Genomic DNA, 20,529 nt, shown 5'->3' with positions numbered 1-20,529 from the left:
GATATTGACAAGTGCTACTGTGTTTTTCAGTTTAATTGAAGTTTTTATGCTCAGAAAACAAGTTGGTCTTCCAGAAGTGTTATACCGAAATGTAATAGTCTATATGTTTAATAGAGATAATTTGTTTTCTATGCATTCTTTTTTTAAAGAAATGCTGCCCATTGAAGGATTAGTTGATTTTACAGTAGTCTAATAGCTGTTTTCAAGAGAGTAGCAGAGTTTACAGTAAAACAGAATGAAGTAGTTCTGTGAGCAACAGATGCCTGCAACAGGCTCGAGATCTGCCACTCTGCAATTGGTGCTACAGGGGCTTGCTTGAAGTCAGCAGTACTGTTTTCAGGGTAAGGTATCATGTGAGTACATTTGCCAGAAAACAGACTTTGCTGTTAACATTCTTAGGGGAAGGGCTAGAGAGCTGACTGCTCAGAAATTAAGACATGAAGCTGTAAACTGAATGCAAGATTCATTTTTGTAATTTATTTTTGATGAAAGGCTGAGCTCTTAAGCTATAAATTCCTAAAGGCAAACATTACTTGTAAAGCTAGTGAGATGAAGTTTAAATTTTTATTAAATAAATGGCTTTGTCAATGCTGTAAACTGAAGTTCTGCTTGACTGCAGGGCATTATTCCTTTATCCTGTTGTGGGCACATGTTTTTAGCTACTTGTACTCTTGTATCTGTAGGATATCTAGGAAATTAAATATTCACCAGAATCTAGCACTCTGAAATCCATATACAGTATATTTTCTTACAAGATTCAGGCTGTTTTCACTGATAAGGCCAAAGTCAGTTTTCATTGCTCACGCTACTAATATCAGTAGTGGTACATCAGAATGAGTTTAGTTTATCATGCATCTATCAGCAAGTAAATGAGTTCTGTGTGTTTTTTTCAGATTTCAACTTGATTTCATTTGAAACAGCTGAGAGACCAAACTATTTTCTTCAGCTGGCCTCCAATAATACTCTTGTTCTTTCTAAATGGGAAAAAAGCGAAGAGTTTCACAACAGATCTACATTTGTCATTCACAAGAATACCTGGCTTTCAGGATACAGTTCCTTTGAGTCATTTGCAAAGCCAGGATACTTCATCCACTTTTCAGACTCTTCAGTTGAGCTTTTGAAGTACCATCATTCCGAGGAGTTCAGACTGTCGACCCTTTTTAAACTTGTAGGTAAGTAAGTAAAGTTGTATTTTAGGAACAGTAGTTTGCTCCCTGTGAAAATACAGGCTAAATGGTATTGGTATTTTCATAGGTAACAGGATTGCTTACTTCTCCCCTACATCACCGGGAGCTGTGAGTAATCTGTGACATGCAGGCTCAAAATCTTCTTCCCTGAGAGTTGTAGTGAGGATGAGATTCTGCCTTCTTGTCAAAAGCCATTAAATAGCCTAACACAAAACTTTTCTATATTTGCTAACTAGTTTTGGAAATACACAGCCTAGTGTATAATTTCTAGGCAATACTGGCTTTGTAGGTGGTGAGGAAATCTTACAGAGTAGAAAGTTCATGCTGATGAATAGTGGATTCACAAAGGGAATAGGAAAGAACTGAATGTATCTCTAAAAGCTAAAGTCTGTGGATGATATTTTCTCCTTTCCCTCTAATTGTCACTGAGACAGTTTTCTGTACAGTGCATTCTCATTGCAAGCTTTGTGGCCTTCTCAGAAGTTATGCTATCCAGTGCTAAGGATATTGCCTGTAGATTACGCCTCTCAAACCTCGTGTTTCCCCTGAAAATCACCTTGACCTTCATTCACATACCCACTCACAGAGGCTGTGCCTTTTGGAATGTTACCCCTAGTGTTTCAGGCACCATCTAAGTGGAGATATATGCCTCTTCTTGGGGATCTAGGTGTCTATTTCTCTACTGTTTCTTGGACAGCTACAGCTCTTGAATACACAGCGTAAGCTGCTGTGAGAGTGTTGCTACCTACTTGAGAGATTCTCATTCCTGCAACAGTAGTCCCATTCCACTGAGACATAAGGATCAGTAATGTAGGAGATATTCTTAGGACCCTTCGTAGGAGCTGTATCCAGAAGTTGCTCCTACAAGAACTGATGACAAAAAACACACATTACAAAAATCACTAATAAATCAAGCTCTTTCTTTTTTAGATTAGTAAGGAAAAGAAATAATAACAGTTGTCACATATGCTTAAATACTTGGGAACCATACACTGAAATGAAGATGGCCTTACAGGTCAAGAACAAGATGGAAGAAGTTATATTGGCCTATAAAATAAAATAAAAAGCAGATTATTCATGAAACCACCATTCGCATTAGTGTCTGCTTGTCTTGATACATCAGACACATCGAATGCATTCATATGGCTTTATGTATGAACTTCAGCAACAACTACTACTTGCTGAAACCATGGACCTTTGCGTTGTTTTTAAAATTCCAAAATCACTACAAGTGTTTATGTTCTAAAGCTCTCTATTGTGGTGTGATTTCAAATGCATTAGTAGTTTGTTTATTGGGGTCGCAGAGGTATTTTAATAGGTATTCTTGGAAATATCATTTTTTAAAATCAGTTCTTCATTCTCTGAAACTGAAATTTGTTTTACAAGCAAAGAAAGAAAACAAAATATTTTAGAAATGAAGCATGGCCTGGCCATGTTTTACAGTGACCATGCTGAATCTCAGCACAGACAAATTTGAAGCAGGCACTGACTTCTATGACAGAAGAGGCCAACTGTATGCCTTGTGGAGCTTCTTGTTATCAAAACATTGAATTAAAGCGTTAATGGTGGCATTGTGAATCTGCCGATGTTTTGCGGTGCATTATGCTGACAGCCTAACGCAGCTGTTGACTGGCACACTCCAACTTCAGAAAAAGTGACAGATTTTGTCATTGCCAAATGCCTGTTGCCTCTTGACAAATGCTTGTAATCACAGAGCTGTTGAGGTTTTTGAACAGCAGAATTATAGAGCTGATGCTATTACCGGGATGTTCGTACAGCATTTCAAGCAGGGAACTTTCTTTGGACATAACAAAAATATCTCCTTAGTCTTTTATCTTTGAGGGAGGAATGAAGAAGGTTAAAACATGTTCCAATTCTCAGTGGTCATCCATTAACACACAGTGGTGTGTCTTTTCAAGTGTGAAGTCTTTACCCTCCAGTCATTATACCAAAAAATCCTATCTATGCCAATGGAAAACTAAAACAATTTACCTCAGCAAGTGGGATCAGATCAAATGATCAAGAGGCATTTCATTAATCACCACATCCGAGGGCTTGGGTTTCAGAGTTTTATAAGCAGAGAAACATAGGGCTCGAATCTTTCTCCAGTGTACTTTCGCAAGGGCCAGCCTGCTGATGTAGGGTAATTACATGGTCTAAAAATACAGCAGCATTTGTTTAAGTTAATGGAAAAGTTACACCAGCCCCAGTGTGCACAGGCAAAAGCGTATTGAGTTTCCTGCTGACTATCGTAAATGCTTTGCATATTAGATCAGAAACTCTTGAACCGGGAACAGCTATTCCTGCGGAATCAGAGGATAAATATCGGGAGCAGAATAATAGGCCCAGTAAATCCCCTTGGCCAGAAAGTTCCTCATGAGACTTCTTCATGCTCTGTGACGCACATTCAAAAGGAAGAATTTTAAATGACCTGATCACCACAGCAATAGATACGTTTGTTTAAAGTCAGCTGACGAGTCACTTTTTCCAGTTTCATAGCAATAAATATTGTCACATTGACATACTTTGACTATAAATTGCACAGATACGATGGGATAGCACTGTAAAGTATTTTCCATGAGAAGTCACTTCAGCGCTTGTAAATTGAGTTATTTTCATTGTACTTAGATGTGTCCGTGTCTGCTGTCTTGTTCCCACAAGCATTTGATTGAGTTGATAACTGAATTTGAATATCTAGGGTATGTTTACTCACAAGAAGATAAATTTTGCATTCTATTCAGGAGTTTTTACCAGTAATGAATTGGTATGCATCCAGTCAAAAGAAAGAATACACTTAGTCTTACCAGACAGGAAAGCACAGAGGCGTCATGTTAAGAGCAATAAATTCACATTTGAAATTGTTGGGAAATTGGTGGATGGTAGGGACTTTATGATCTTTTTGTGTATATAACTGCAGTTTTCTTACACTTTTTGAAAATAACGTGCTCAAGCTAGTTACGTTTTACCTTTCATCGAATTATCTTAATAGACTTTACCTTTTTAAGATGACTGAGTTAATTTTATATATATATAAGGTAAATGTGACTTGCCCTATATAAATACTGCAGCAAAGTTCTTAAAAATGTTAGTTATGTGCTTTAATAGCTAACTCACTTTAAATATAAGGGCTACCTCAGAGAGAATTTTCAGCTAAAATTAAAATCTCTGGATGCCCTAAGTATATGCACACTGCGCAGATATTTATCAATGTTTAACCTTGATACGGGGCATTTTTGATTGCTTTTAACATTTGTAACTTAATTAACTGAAACACATTCATAAACATAGTACAAAACTGAAAATGAAATTAACTTTAATGAAAAATGTTTTTTTTACAAAAGCATCTTAAATCTGAAATTAGATTTATACATGATATTGTTGACGATTTTAACTTCAACTTACTCTTCTACGTTCCCATCAGTAGAATTAATTTTCCAGAATGTCCTGGTTTACTTTCAATGAGTTGCTCTCAAGTTTAATTTGAGCTTGTATGCTTTGTCAGTCCAAAGGATCATCACATGGGGCCTGGGACTGGATAATGCTGAGCAACTGCTGTTATACCTGCAAATCCTGGGTATATTGCTGGACACATCTGCTCGGTAGCTCTTGGAATCAAACTGAGGTTACTGTAGAATTATGACGTCTTTCCTATTTATACCACAAACACAAACATTTGTCTTCTCATTTTTGACTGAAAAAATAGGAAGAGATTAAACAGTTGCGTTAACAAGGTTATATTCATCTAACGTTATAATAGTAAACTAAACCAAAAGTATTGGAGAGGCAGATAATTATACTTGACTTTCAGTGATATTTTGGTTGGGCCAAAGTTCAATTTCTCCAGTGATATTTGCTTTCATTTCTCATTGCAGAAACTTAGAAGTCATGGGCAGAGTTTGTTCGTAGTTTGTGTGTGTTAAGTGGGTAGATAGGATTTCATGTTTCTAAACTTGTAACTGGAGAGATAGGCAATCTACATTACTAAGCAGAGTTTTGCTGCCCTTGTAAACAGAAATAATTCTAAAACAAATTTTCTTCCTACTAGAGTTTTTGAAATCTTTGAGAAAAGTAGCAAAGCAGGAAAAAATTGCCAGGTGAGAGTGAAAGTCCAAATACTTCTTTTTTTTCCCACTATTTTTAAAACCTTTATTTTAAATATAACATTTTATTAACATTAGCACATTTCAATTTTTAGGGTTTTTTTTACAGTAAATAGCCATTTTTTGAGCACAGCATGAAGTTGTTGTTCATAATATGCATATTTTGAGAATGGCAAATTTTGTCTCTATGAGGTAAAAGTCAGCATAGAAAAAAACCTCGGGGTGGACTTGTGAACAGTAGGAATTGCCAACACACAAAGAAAGGGCCAAGTAACTAAGAAAGGTTGTGACTCAACAGAACACCACGGTCTGCCAGTGATAAAAAATAAAAATTCTTCATTAAATTAAATGGTAGCAACTGTTGTCATTACTACAGAATTATTTTTGAAAGCCACGAAGAATGAAAATCATAAGTTACAGGGAACAATATGCTTCTCTGATGTCCAAGCAAGTGAGAAAACAATGGAGTTGGGGAATATCTTTTACTACATTGTCTCTGGCAATGCATACACCTGCGTTCATACAAAAGCTTTCTGCAGTACCGTAACGTGTCAGTGTGCACAGCTCCTGTTAGGCAAAAGAACTGCGGGCTCAGTTGGTGTGTCAACTGGAGTGACTGTCATCCAGGGCATAATTTACCATTTTATGAAGGATTTGCTGCGTCACCGAACAGAAGACAAATGCTGGTGGACTTCACCGGGAGACACACGGTTATTTTCAAATGCCATGACAAATCCTTTTGAGGAACACATGCCTGATATAAGAAGCCTGACTCGTCTGTAAACTGTGTATCATTCTTTTGTTGTGAGTGAACTGTACTGTTGCACAGAGTACAGTAAGCTCGTATTACTGGTTGCTGGAGGAGGAATTTAAGTATTAAAAAAATGGGAAGCATGTGCTGGAGGTGGCTGATTAGCATCCTGGCTAGCATAAAGTATTTGTGCCATGACACTGGTGAAATCCAGAGTTTCTGAGCTATGGTGGTTTCTGTCATGGGAGTAAATAGAGCTGAGGTTGGTCTGGGGTGGAATTTAATGTCTAAAATCAAGACAGAATCAAAGGAATATTTTTCTCAGTTTAGGGAGAGGGTGCTTGAATATCTGTAAAGCACTTTCTTACTGCTTTTCTATATATTTTAATGATTGTGGGTATTACGATCATAGTTAATATACAGATGTACTAAAAAGAGGCAAAGTGATGTATTATTTTAGCTAAGTATAAAGATATTTCGTTGTTCTATTGGTTTATTCTTGAATTAATGTTAGTTAAGAACATGACTCTGCCTCTGTTTCTCTTTCCCTTTATTTTCTGTCTCATCTCTATTTAGTCTAAACCTTTCGGGCAGGAACTGCATCTTGCTGTGTGGGTTTTGGTGGGGTTTTTTTTGTGTGGTGTTTTGTTGTTTTTTTTTACTGTGGCTGGCACAGTCGGTCAGCTAGGTCCTTGGGCTGCTTAGGCATTCCAGAAGTGATGCTGCCAATGGTGAAAACTTTAAATATGACGAATGACTGAACTGACATTCTTCTAATGCTGGAAAGGCATTTTCCCATAATTCATAATAGAGCACGGATTTCGCTGTATCTGATGGGTTTACTGAGGCATACTGAGAACTCTTGAGATACTGGAAACCAATTCATGCAATATATTCAGCTCTTGCTGTGGTGATTTGGTCTGTTCTTTTATGTAATTTACACACTAAAAAACCTAATACAGCTTGGCCCAGCATACTCAATTCTCTAAAATGCCTTGACTGGAAAATTCAATATCCATTGGTTCTACAGCTCTTCTTTGAAAACAATTTTTACGACCAGGTTCATGAATTCATCTGTTGTCCATACTTCTTGCTGCAGAAGTAGAGACAAAATTTGCAGACAAGCATGGCTTTGTTCGTTCTTGACTGAAAACAGTGTTTATGAACCACTCAACAAATGCTATTTGTTTACATAGAAATTCACTCTATTTCCTGTCAAGGAATGCAATACCAGCAAACCCTGTGAACTTAATCTGTACAAAACCTTGAGGAAGGCATTTAAAAAAGTCTAAATTTATATGGAGGATGGGAGATGGTATGTTAATCCCAGCACGTGGAAGTGTTAATTCACAATCGCTGCTCTGCTAAATTGAGAAACTTCCACATTCTTTGTCAGGTTACAGTACGTGTTCTGCAAAGCTTGTGCCTTTATTGTGTTTGAAACTTTTTCTGTGATTAATGCTGAGGTTTGTGGCAAGGGTTGAAAGTTATGGATCTGTCTCCGTACTTAATCTAGAGTTGTCTGAATATGAGATATCCTAGATTCCACTCGGATATATTACTAATGCTGGATATTACTACTGTTGGTGATTGCCTCTGCCAACAGGTCTCTGATGTTCTGTCTTTTTGTCATATATCTTCTTCCTTTGTCCTTAAACCTTACCACTGTGACCTGTCAGTGCATACAAAACCCCGTACATCAGTCAGCAAAACGCATGGATATAATTCCCTTCCTCCATTAGACTTAAGCAACCTAAGTTGGTTTTACCAGAAGAGTCACAGAAGGATTCAGTGACTTATACTTAGCTTTTTACAGGAATGTAACTTCATAAATGCATTAGTTAGTGTTGTAAGAATCAGTTTTCAAAAGCAATGACATGTCTTTTGAGTAACATGTAGAAAGGATTACACTAGATGGCAACATACACACTCTTTTCTCTGAGTTTCATTTATACCTTTGATTTAAGAGAATGATTTGTATTAAAAAAGATGACATTAATGGTTAATAATGGCAGAGAGATAATTACCCATAAGTGCAGATGTCCCTGAATTGCAGGAAGAACAATTTTCTAGGACCTTCATGGAAAAATTGAATGTCTCCAAGAAGTTGTAAAAGAGCTACTCTCTTTGTATCTCAGTTGAGCAAAGATCATCAAAACTTAAAGGCAAAAAGACTTCCAAAGACTGAAAATGGAAACTTTTTCTAAGTAGTAGCATTTTCTTTCTCGTCATTAATGTCAGCTTTGTTTAAGAGCAGCTGCTCTTCATAGGCTCTAAACAACATAGCTCTAAGATCAGGTTTACCAATCTAGAGGGGACCCACATGTCCTGATGGTGGTCTTCTGTAGGCATACATGTAAAGGAAATGTCACTGCCTTGCCCTGACTGCTACAGGAAGGAGCTGGAGTGGGCCATTGTAGTTGAGGTTTGAGGTTCTGATGTCCAGATGTATTGCGTAAGTCATGCAGGCGTTGGAAGAGGTGGTGGGCTAATCTAGCATTGCATGGGAAACCGTTCTGCATGAAGATAGGACAGGATTGTAGTGAGAAAGAAAGTGCAATAGTGCATTTGAACATGCATCATGTCACCCACGTTCAGCTCTGGAGTCCCCAGCATAAGAAGGACATGGAGCTACTGGAACGAGTCCAGAGGAAGGTCACGAAGATGATTCGAGGGCTGGAGCCCCTCTGCTATGAAGACAGGCTGAGAGAGTTGGGGCTGTTCAGCCTGGAGAAGAGAAGGCTCCAGGGTGATCTTATAGCAGCTTTCCAGTACCTAAAGGGGGCCTGCAGGAAAGCTGGAGAGGGACTTTTTACAAGGGCGTGTAGTGTTAGGATAAGGGGCAATGGATTTAAACTGAAAGAGGGCAGATTTATATTAGATCTAAGGAAGAAATTTTTCACTCTGAGGGTGGTGAGGCAGTGGAACAGGTTGCCCAGAGAAGTTGTGGCTGCCCCATCCCTGGAAGTGTTCAACGCCAGGTTGGATGAGGCTTTGGGCAACCTGGTGTAGTGGAGGATTTTTCTGCCCATGGCAGGGGGATTGAAACTAGATGATCTTTAAGGTCCCTTCCAACCCTAACCATTCTATGACGTTTTTTTTTGTTGTTGTTATTGTATTGTATTTTTTACTTATTTATTTATTTCATTGCATTTTTATTTATTTTTTATTTTATTGTATTTTTTATTTTATTGTATTTTTACGTATTTATTTTTTTACTTATTTATTTTTTATTATTATTATTTGATTTTATTTTTATTTATTTATTTTATTCTATTTTTTATTTATTTATTTTATTTTGCCGTAGTGTTCATTTTTGGTACTATTTTGTCTGGTGAAGTACATGTTTTGAGCTAAATTTTGCAAGACTACATGTCTCATCTGAGTTGCTTTGTTCATTGTAGGAGCAGTTAGAATTTCAGGTTAAAAATGTTTTGAGGTTTGAACTAATTTCTCTGAGAGTGGCTCTCTTATACTGCTTTTGAGAAGATCATTTGTTCAGATATATTGCTTTAAAAAGCCTAAATTGGCATTATTTCCATTTCCCTTATTTGGAATTGTGCTTGCTTTAGCTTTTAATATACAGTTGTATTGTACAAGTTATGTGCACTTTTGTGCTATACCAGCAAATTTTACACACAAAGCAAACAACTGTTATGATACATTATGTTATAAACAGTATCAGTGGTGCTTTTAATTTTGGTTCTAATAGCAATAATTGTACTGAATCAAAACGAACTTAATTTTGCATTTTGTTTGAATAACCAAACATATAATTTCATTGTTGATACGTTTTTTACAACTTAAAAACAAGAGTTCTAGCTTTCCTGGCTTTATTTTCAAGTTATTGTAATTTACAGTAAATGCGGCTAATTCAATGTCATGTTTTGTACTACAAAGAGTAAAACAGGCTGCAGAACCAAAACACTTTAATATACTCTGCCTAAATGTAGACTGTTTTTCTATGTTTTAAAGACCTTAGCAGTTCAAAAAATATTAACAAATTTTGTTTGTAGAGAATACAATTAGAAACAGTTAAGAGATTTGGAGCTGCAATGAACTTAAAGCATGCCTCTTAGTGATCTGTATCTCTGTGTGTTTCTAGAAATATATGAGAATAAGAGATCTTGGTTGTTTTTCAGATGTCAAATTTAAATTTCTATCCCGTTCGGCATGTGAATGGCATTATGATGCCTGTACAAGCCCTTGTTTCAAGACATGCAGGGACCCTTTGGGAAAAAACTGTCAGGCAGTACCAAAGTAAGTATCTATTTTTATGGAAAAGTATGTCATTTGGTTAATATACTTATGCAATGTAATAAGAATATGAAGGACCAGATATAGGCTTAGTATAGCAGGATATGTTCTTGTATAAGGAGGTAAGCAAAGGAGGATAGAATTGGAATAAAACCTGCTGTGGCAGCTGCGTGAAAGTAACATTCTGGTTGTTAGGCAAGCATTGTCAGATTCTGGAATGACTAGTATATTTTTAAATTTCAAACTGGAAGGGTATAATAAAGTATTAATAAACACAGGTGATTACAAGTTTGTTTAAAATAATTATGCCCCTACGTTATACATTATGGCATTGCAACAGCCATACCTGTCCTTGCCTTTTCTTTCCAGTTGGAATTTGTGCTAAGTCTGGTAAAACCGGCATTTGGATTTTGGTGTGCAAAAATGTTTGGCATTTCTTAAGCAATAGTATTCACTGTTGAACCTGCAACCGTTCATTCCAAAGGCTGAGTATCACGGAGTTCATGCTTTAGCTTAGATCTGAGTGAGAATGGAAGCCATGGCAATGACATGTTGAAGGAATACACCGAGGTGACGATATTTAGATAGAACAAGACTACTTAAAAGTAACTTATAAATAAATTGTGTTTTCTTGAAATTAAATGCTTGATCCAGAAGATACTGTTCAACTAGTTAATACTATTTCTCTTTTAGAGTGGAAGGATGTATCCCTGCTTGTCCTCTCAATATGTTGTTGGATGAAGTCACTCAGAGATGCGTGTATTTTGAAGACTGTATGTTTGAAAAATTATATATTATGTGTGATACTTAGCTTACTGATTTCTTAGGTCTTTAGTAAAATTTTCAAATATCAGTGCTTAAATTTGTGGAGCTGTGACCTTAGTTATCTTGAGCTTAGAATCTTGAGCTCACTGAACATACATTCTGGTTAAAATAATTTCACTCCTCAAAAATCTGAGACAAATTTTAAACTAAGAAGGGTATTCTTTCTTCATAAAACATTTCAGTAACATTAGATGTGGAAGAAATGATTTAATGAGTTTTAGAAGTTTAAAGGCAATTGAAAAGGTCACAGTTATATCAGTTAACATAATTTTCTTCTAGCTCTGCTAGCTTTATGACTATAATTGTTCATAAATTTCAGACTACTGTTTACTTGTGTCTGATTTCAGGTATTGAACCTGCAGATGATAGTCCACTTTTGCCACCCAGCATTCGAACACCAGTAGTTTCACACATAACATCAAGTACAAGTTTGGCAGGGATCAGTGAAGTGGTAACTTCATTTCCTGTACCGGAAGCAAAGGACATGGAAACAACACTTGCTTCAAAACTGCAACTCACTGAAACTAGAGGGAAAACTGAATTTTCAGCTGTTACAGCTAGTACAACACTTCCAACCATAACTTTATCATCAAATATTTCTTCGCAGTCAACAGAAATTACATCTGCGAGAACGACTACAGCAGTGTCTGAGACAATAAAGTCTAATGTAAGCTTTTCTCCTCCTGTAGACATTTCTCCATTGTTTCCATCTACTATCACTTCAGAAAGTTCCACAAAGATACAGCCAATCAGTAGTGGTTCCACTAAGCTGTTGAGGGCTACAGAACCTCAGACAGTAACTGCTACACACGCAGTGACTGTAAGCACAGAATCAGAAAGCAAACCAATTTCTACTTTTGTTTTTACTGGGACACCACTTAGAACAACAGAATTTCCAGTCAAAACTAAAATAATGGAAATATCAGAAATGGCCACAAGAACACTTCCCACAAAAGAAGCACAAGTAAAACCAGAAGGACTTACAACATTTGCACCCAGTTCATTTGAATCAATAACAGAAAAGACTACTGCATATCTGCCCCAGTTTTCCACAGCACCACCTCTGGGCATACCTTCGTATACACCACCAGTAAACCTAACAGGAACTTCAGAAGGAACAAAAATAAGTATAGGACAGTCTTTTACCACAATAGCTAATGTTACAGTAACATCATTTTCTCCTGTGATCACTACTTTGTTAAAACCAGCATCTTCAGCGACAACAAAAGCAGCAATTGTTTTAACCGAACAAAGTGTGAAGACTACATTTTCACCAACATCCACACCACCTATTTCATTAGGAAAGGCAGTTACAGAATCTCCTACTGAAAGGGTTCAACACCTGACTGGTGCTGCAGAGGTACCTTTCACTACAACTCTAGGTCCAACAACAACACCTCTGCAAACTCAAGAGAGAACATCAGAAACAACTTTGTTATCGTTTACAGGTCATAAAAAGGAAACTTCCAAACCAACAGTGGACCATACGTCAAGTTCCTATTTCCTGCTATATTCACCACGTCCTAGTTCTACAACTGAAAAATACGTCACTCTTTCTACAAAAAGACCTTCAGTGTCTGTTTCTGCTCCTGCTTCTCCAGCTTCAGGTGAATTAAAAAAAACTTTTAAAACGGTTGCAACTACAGGATATCCCTCATACATAGTTCTAAACACAACAGAGTTCCTAACTAAATTATACTCTAAATATTCTGTTGTGACTGAGACTATCAGAGTGACGCCTTTGTCTGTGGAGGTAACATCCAAAATAACATCCCCTTTTGAGTTAGCAGCAAAGTCAACTTTGTTTTCTGGAAAAACATCTACCAAATACAAGTCAACTCTGGTTTCAAGTACAGTGAAGACAAGCACTGCAGCATATTCAGGTAGTGTTACCACATCAGCCATGAAGACCTCTATCTCATCAAAAGAAACCACCACAGTTCCTTCTGTAGCTACAGAAAGAGAGTCAGCTCAAAGAACATCCGTCACTGGATTTCCACTCGCTCTCCTTAGTGGAAATGAAACCACATTGTTGACAACCCAGCCTGATAAATCCCAAGTGGAAAGAATTACTAGCATCTCTACTAGAAAGCCATCTGCTTTCCCTTTTTCACCATCAAGTCCTCTAATCTCTTTAAACATTTCTCTTCCTTCACTACCCTCATATGGAAAAGAAGTGTCACTGACAGCTCTCGGTCCCGTGCATGCATCCAATGAAACGATCTCTTTATATCCAAAAACAACCATAGCAAAATCTATGTTACCAGCAGAAAAGACCTCTCAAGTCCTGACTTTCTCTACCTTATCCACTATAACAGAACAATCAAGTCCAATAACAACAGTATCACATGACAAATTGCCAGGCAAAGCCATTTTAAATATCACTTATGCCACATTCTCCCCATCCTCTGAATTCAGCAGTCAGCTTAAAACAACCAAAAAAGTAATGACAACCAAAGAAAAACCAACTGAGTCCCCTTCAGTTTTCCTTCCAGTAACAAAGTCTTCTTACACTTTCTCCACCTCTCAGTATCTAGCAGATAAATCAGTTTCTTCACCCTCTTTAACACAAATGATGCCGGAAATAACAACCACACCAAAATATCCAGCAGAAACGAAAATAGTTTCTACAGCATTGAAATCTACAGTCCAAAGTATAATAGATACAGTAAAACTTACTGCAGCTACAGCTCAGCCATCCTTTCCTCCATCTTCAGTAGGCCTCTTCTCTTGGCAGACATCTTCAGGAGATAAACTTTCTGTACAGACCACGGTTATACCACATTTTTCTACTCAGAAGGCTATGGAACTTGGTCGTCAGACTTCTGAGCCTTTGTTGACAAGCCAAAGCAGTACCCCAATTTACCAGTATCCTGCAGAAACTCTTAAAAAATCCACTGGTCAGCCACAGCGTGTCTTTAGCACAACTGAAGCTACAGTAGAATTGACTTCCTCATGCCCCTTGATTGCCTCACTACCTGAAGGCATTCATACAAGTGTATTACCTGCCTCAGTAGGTCCTACACAAGTTATTTTACCAACTGGAAGAGAGTTGCATTTAACCGATTCAGTCACGCAGCCATATGCATCGAGAACTACTTCTGTTTTGCAGTCTACAGTCCCAGCTAGTACAACAGCTGACTTGATGTTTGGCACCAGAGTTCTCCCTTCCTCACCAGATGTGCTTGCAGCGTCCTCTTCTTCAGCAACTATTAAAAAAGAAGTATTTCCTTCATTTTCCACAGAAAAGACAGGTACTGGTCTAAAATTCACATGGCAGGCCTCATTTACTGAATCACTTGATTCAACTGCAGCTTCACCAGAAACTAAGTCGACCTCTTCGTCAGCTTTGTTACCAGAAACAACAGAAATTCCCATCGTGATGGGGGCCCCGTCATCCACATCAACGAGCAAAAGTGGCACAGAGAAAACTGTGGTATCGCCTAAGCAAGTCCCACTTTCAACCACTGCCTACGGTTCCACGTTTCTGGCAAGTACGACGTCTGCTATGGCCCGTTCATCAGCTGCAGCTTCAGCCTCTTCAACGATAAGCAGTACTGGGCAAAATGTTAGTATTGTGTCAGAAACTTCAGACAAAGCAGAAGCAGTAACAGAACCTATCACAAGCTCTGTGGAGCCCGCTTATTTCTCTGCTACTTCAGAAGCAAAAGGAGCTGTGTCCCTCGATACAGTAAAATCTGAAGAACCGGAATTAACAACAGAAGTCCAAGCTGTCCACACTCAAGGTGCTTCTGTTACCCCAGAAACACCTCAGACATTTTACTCTCCATATTTCACAAACACAACTGCAATTCCTTCTAATGTAAGTACATCAGTACTGTCCACTATACGTTCATCCTCAGAACCAAAACCTTTTTCTTCTATAGCTGTGTCATCAGTCAGTACTGCTCAAACTTCAAAACCTGAAGTATCACCTGAGGGAGAAACATCTTCTGTGAGTTCACTGCTAATGATATCTGACCATACAAATGACACAACAGCTCCATCAGTGTCCTCATTTGCCTATTTATCTACCAAACCACTTTATGGCTTGACTACAACGTTTTCTGATGGACTGGCAACAGCTGAAGCCGTGTCAGGAGTCACACCATCAGCTTTTACGCTGCCTAGAGAAACAGCAACTCTTCAAACTTGTACAGTGAGTAGCTATAAATATTTAATCAGTTTTGTTTTGAATATGTCTTTGTTACTTTTATACACTGATGAAAATAGTGGGCCATACTTTGATCTTTAGGATTTCAAATATCTATATCAAACAGGGAGCCCTGTTATTTTCTCAATTACATCTGAAAATTTGGATGATTTCTTTGCGCATGATGGTTTCTGTGAGTGCTACAATACACTGTGTTGCAGGCCTCAGTTTTCTGAGTGTGAGTGTTATAGAATGTTTTTTTTCGGCAAAATATGGTGCTTCATATTGTTCAATGGCAGTTTTTTTATCACATTGCCCTCCTTAAATTGTGTCTTTCCGGAGAAGCCTGTTGCCCTGCCACCTGTGCCCTTCCATACTTTTCCTTCTCAACTTCTTTTAGTGTTAAGAAATCAATAATGCTGTTCTCCACTTTACAACAGAACAGCAGTTTTAAACCGTTCTCAAAACGATCAAGTTTTCAAAGGTGCTCTTCACTTGTAGCTTCCATCAGTGTCACGGGGTTTCGTAAGTGATCTGTTATCTGAAGAATGTGAGGCCCTTTTTTGAGCAAATACTCTGCAATATTGTGATACTAGCTTGCTAAGAACGGTAACCTATGTCTTTTATTAAATATGCCTTAGCCAATCACAGAGAACGAGTGCATAAAACACATTTGCTTGGATGGACGACTGATCCAGGTTAATAAGTCGCAGAACTGCCCATACAATGCAACTCAACCCAGCTGTGGAGTTTTAGGATTTGCTACTCAAATCAATGGCGACAAATGCTGCCCAAAGTGGGAATGTGCATGTAAGTTTTAATTTTGCAGTACTTTTGAAATGAATTTAGGTAACAATTTAATGCATGTGTAAGAAGGCTAAGAACTGACACTTCTATACCACGGCGTAGAAATAGAAGATGCATGTTGTACAGGTTACTCATTGCCTAATGCAATTTATCGTTCTAGTTCTACATCCAGGGAAATGAAATCAAAATGCTCCTTTAATGTAGGAAATTCCTCTTAGCCAGCTTTAGGTATCTGCAGTGGACATGTCTAGGTCTGACTTAGACCCATCTTGTCTTCTGTCTAGTCAAATATAGTCAGTGGACTTTTTGGTTCGTCTTAAATCTACTTCAGGATGAAAAGATTCCCTAGACTGTTAACTAGCCCTGTTAACAGTTCGGGGACTCTGGAAGCATAGCTGTACCGTAGTCACTCACATTGATTACCTAGCACAGGGCCAGAAGAGTCCAAACTTTAAAAAAATTCCATTTAGTGCATAATAGTAAGGAAAGGATGCAGAGATAAGAAATGCAAATTTCTGCTTATGGTCTAGAGTCTGAAATAACTAAGGATAGAACTCCAAGACCTTTAAAACACAAAGGCTTTAGCAATAAGACTGGGAAGAAGGAAACTTTTCATATGAGCTTCCACCTTAGGAGCAATGCTAGATGGGAACTAAGGATCCAGTGTGATCCACTGTCATTCATGTTTTTTGCTAGTTTGAAGTTTGTAAAGATTACAAACTTTTGCTGGCAAGAACTGTAAGAAAAATAAATGATTGCAGAGGTCTGCAGTTTCTCCCACTGAAATATGGAGGATTTTACTCTGCTGTCCGTTTACAGAGATGCAACAGTGTCAAATATAGCTGAAAATATGTGCTGCATATATGAAACACTAGTGAGCTAGTTAATCTTACAAAATCTATTTTTATCTTCATATTTTGTAAAATTTACAGAATTTCTAAATTAAGTTAGAAAAAACATTTAATTCATATTTCTTTTTCTTAGGTCGGTGCACAATTTTCTCTGATCTGAGCGTTGTAACCTATGATGGAAATCATTTGGCTTTATTCAAAGAAGCATCCTACATTGTTAGTCAAACTCGAGATGAAACTATAACTGTCCATGTCCTTGACTGTAGAACGGTAACTAACATTTTTCAGCTAACAAATGGTGTTCAGTACTTCTAATAAGCTGTATCTTAAAAGAAAGTAATAGTAATAGTACATAGTTGTGGTTAGTTATTCACTTCTGTGCAATATTGATGAATTGTACTTGCACTTTACAACACTTAAGAATTGCATAGCACTTTGTCACCTGGCTGCATATACATAGTTCTTTCTGAAACAGCTGGAAGATGAGAGGTAGATCCATGTTATCTTACTATATGTGTAAAATAGACAAGATGATGAGAAACGAGGTGGCTATACATTTATTAGTCATTTCTGTGAATGCCATCATGTAGTAAGTACCACCATAGTGTACCAGCAGTGTATTTCAGTGCATGATTTTTATCTGTATTCATATGGAGAAATTTGCAGTGAAACACCAGTCTTCAGAGCCGTAAAAGACTGTAGGATTGTCAGACTAAATTAGACCACCCTGTGCGTTCCAAGCCTCTGACAGGGGCAAATACTTGTTTCAGAGAGGAAAGAGAGAAACCCTAATGAGTATCCTGCCTAATAGGTAGTGTAGATTGGCCTTATGTCATGAAGAGTTAATTTCTCCTGAGCCTTTACAAAACTCTTTAAACTCCAGTCTTTTCTATGCAAGCTAGGTAACTTTGATGTCTGCATAAATGTCAATCACAAAATTTGCTCCCAAGTAGTGTACCGTATGGAAGTTAATTCCAGAAGCTCAGTGTGATTGACAGGAAAAAGGAGATCTGTTTATGACTTTCAGATTTGTTTTTCTTTTGTAGTCAGTGCTTTCTGTTTTGTTCAGCATCTTGTAGCTCGGGAAGTATGCATGTATTTCTGATTGATTACTTCTGTACTGTACATATATCATATAGATTCATCATTCTCAGTGTCATTCTTGCTCACCTTCAGATATGTAGTTCATATTTTTCAGTGTCCAAACAGCTAGTCTGCCATATTTTTTTTCCTGAAAACCTTTATTTTTGTTGTAATTTCAAGATCAGATGTTCAGGTTGATGAACACAATGAGATCAAAATATTTTGTTTGTTTTGTACAAATGCTATCCAGAGGAGCTTTGTAGTCCACACTTGAAACTGCAATCAGCAACAGTTTTCCTCTCTTAGAAGTATACCCCCCAAAAATCCTTAATGTCCCAGTACCTAAAAACAATAAGCAGCTAATTTATAAAGATTCTGCACATCATGACAATGGTTGATGTATTTTTGCTTTCTCCACAGAGTAATTCAAATTCAACTTCTTTGTGCCTGGCAATGTTGAATCTAACCTATGTATCAAACCAAATTATTATCAATCGTTTAAGTAGAAAAGTAAGTATTTTGAGGGTTTGTTTTTCTTTGCCTGCTAGATAGCATCTTACTTCTGTAATCAACTGCCTTCTCATGTGAATACTGAAGATTAGAATAGGACACAGTAGGTCATATAATTCGTTGTTCCAACTTTGTAATTTAGTAAACTGCTTATAAAGAGTCAGACTGTGATATAAAGACAGTTAATGAGGTAAGTCAGGTGAGCCTGACTTCTTTTGGAACTAGTTATGAGTTAGATTCCTAAGCGATCGAGAATCTGGCCTTAGTTCTTCTACCTACAGCACTTGGTACCTGACATTTAACCTCTTTTTTTTTTGTGTATTTTAGATAACAGTAAATTCAAGATTTGCTTGGCCTACTGTTAGAAAATACGGATACAAAGTCGAGGATTCGGGCTTCAAGTATGCGGTTGAGACACCAACAAAAATCAGAATTCAGTGGTTTCACAACACAGGCGTGATGATTATTGAGTTTAATAGTACCATAGAACCAAGAGCTTTGGGACTATGTGGTAAGTATAGAGCAGTGCAAGAAATAAAGGCATTCAGATGCTTTGCTAGGGAGGCACGTTTTCCTAATTATATAAACTTTTGCAGGATCTGGCCCAAAAGAGTTACTGCAGATCATTACAAAGTTTGCGATACTATTAAAATTAAATTATTATTAATTTTGATAATTGTTGAAATGATGTTTGATATCTGTCCGTGTGATCACTTTTTACCGACAGTGTTGCTTCTGACTGTAATCTGTTTGGGTTACAGGCATGATTGCTGTAACCAAACCCAAATAAGTAAGACAGGCATAAACCCGTAATGTCAAATAAGGTCATTTACAGATTTAGTGTTTGATATCCATCTGATAGGAAGTGATATGTGCTATTTTGAGTTTCTAAAGGTCAGAATTCACAGGAAATGTTAACATGAGAGAACTAATCTTAGTTGATCTGTTGGAGGAAATAGTTCAGAGGGAATTTCTTAATAGTAATGGGTTAAATAACCATCACTTTGTACTCTGTTAGGTCTGCTCAGTAGTTTCACTTAGTTTCTTTCTTTCTAAAAATCAAAGCCTTGAATAAGCCATTGGTGCTATAGCTTTTGCAAGCATGTATTTGTTGTAAATCCCTACTGTGACACCTGAATCTGTAAATTTATCTGCTGTAAATTGGAGCTGGAAACCAGGGTTACAGAGTTCATATATCTTTCCAGTTTCAGAAAGGGCAAATGCCAGTAGCTCAGTATCAAATACCAGTGATGGCTCAGTCCAGCTCCAAGTCCTGCAAATAGTAATGTGTTTCTCGCAAAGGAAGGGAGTTTGAATTTACTGCTATTTTGGAATTGGATTATTATCTGTAATCTGCCCTAACTTTTGTTTTCACTCTTGCTCTGTTTGGCTAATTGTTACTGTAACTAGAACACACAGAAACAAGAACATAAAGACTATTTTTTTAGTAAGCCTGATTCAAGTTATTCTGAAAGTCTCTTTTGCCTTTACCTGTTTGATTACTGTGATAGGAAGAATTGGGAACATTATGTTCCTGGTTTACAAGATGCTTTAACTAGATGACAACGTATTTCTGTGGATGGTCTTCCAAGTACAACTTCTTCAGAGAATGTGCTGGGCTTTTTTATGGTATTCATCTCTGATTGGGGTTCTCTGCATAAGTATGCCTGCACAGTGCTGCCTGATGCAACTGATCAGAGCCTGCTTTAAGTGAACTGGTTGTACTGCATCTTTTCAGGGTAAATTAGTCTACACTGATCTCTAGTGCTTTCTGTGTTAGTCTGATTCTTGTATTTGAGCTTTCTCAGATGTCTTTTAGCTGAACTACAGTATGGGTCGATCCCGATTTCTCAGCTTCATGGAAATCATAAAACTGAAGACACCCTTACGATTTTGTACCAGCAAGCATCCCTTGGAAGGATCTGTGTCAGAGAGAACAGTGTCTTTTATAGTGAAACGATTGGGCAAACATGGCAACTGAAGAGTTGGTGTGGGAGATGAGGGA

The 20,529-nt window shown here is 37.5% G+C and overlaps 1 protein-coding gene across 2 annotated transcripts in view; it reads left to right on the top strand.

The window, feature by feature from the left end:
• The window catches only part of OTOG (otogelin), an 84,652-nt gene that overhangs the window by 39,712 nt on the left and 24,411 nt on the right, over positions 1 to 20,529 (top strand). For both annotated transcript variants that reach the window (XM_086612939.1, XM_086612940.1), the window contains exons 16-23: positions 894 to 1,172; positions 10,181 to 10,298; positions 10,989 to 11,068; positions 11,468 to 15,279; positions 15,915 to 16,083; positions 17,065 to 17,201; positions 18,435 to 18,524; positions 18,852 to 19,035. In XM_086612939.1, the coding sequence (XP_086469065.1) occupies positions 894 to 1,172; positions 10,181 to 10,298; positions 10,989 to 11,068; positions 11,468 to 15,279; positions 15,915 to 16,083; positions 17,065 to 17,201; positions 18,435 to 18,524; positions 18,852 to 19,035 (4,869 nt within the window). The remainder of the gene's footprint in view (positions 1 to 893; positions 1,173 to 10,180; positions 10,299 to 10,988; positions 11,069 to 11,467; positions 15,280 to 15,914; positions 16,084 to 17,064; positions 17,202 to 18,434; positions 18,525 to 18,851; positions 19,036 to 20,529) is intronic.

The sequence above is a fragment of the Tauraco erythrolophus genome, chromosome 6 (assembly GCF_009769465.1).
Source record: "Tauraco erythrolophus isolate bTauEry1 chromosome 6, bTauEry1.pri, whole genome shotgun sequence".
Lineage (NCBI taxonomy): Eukaryota > Metazoa > Chordata > Aves > Musophagiformes > Musophagidae > Tauraco > Tauraco erythrolophus.
Note: the sequence above shows the minus strand (reverse complement) of the source record. Positions and strands in the feature narration are given on the sequence as shown.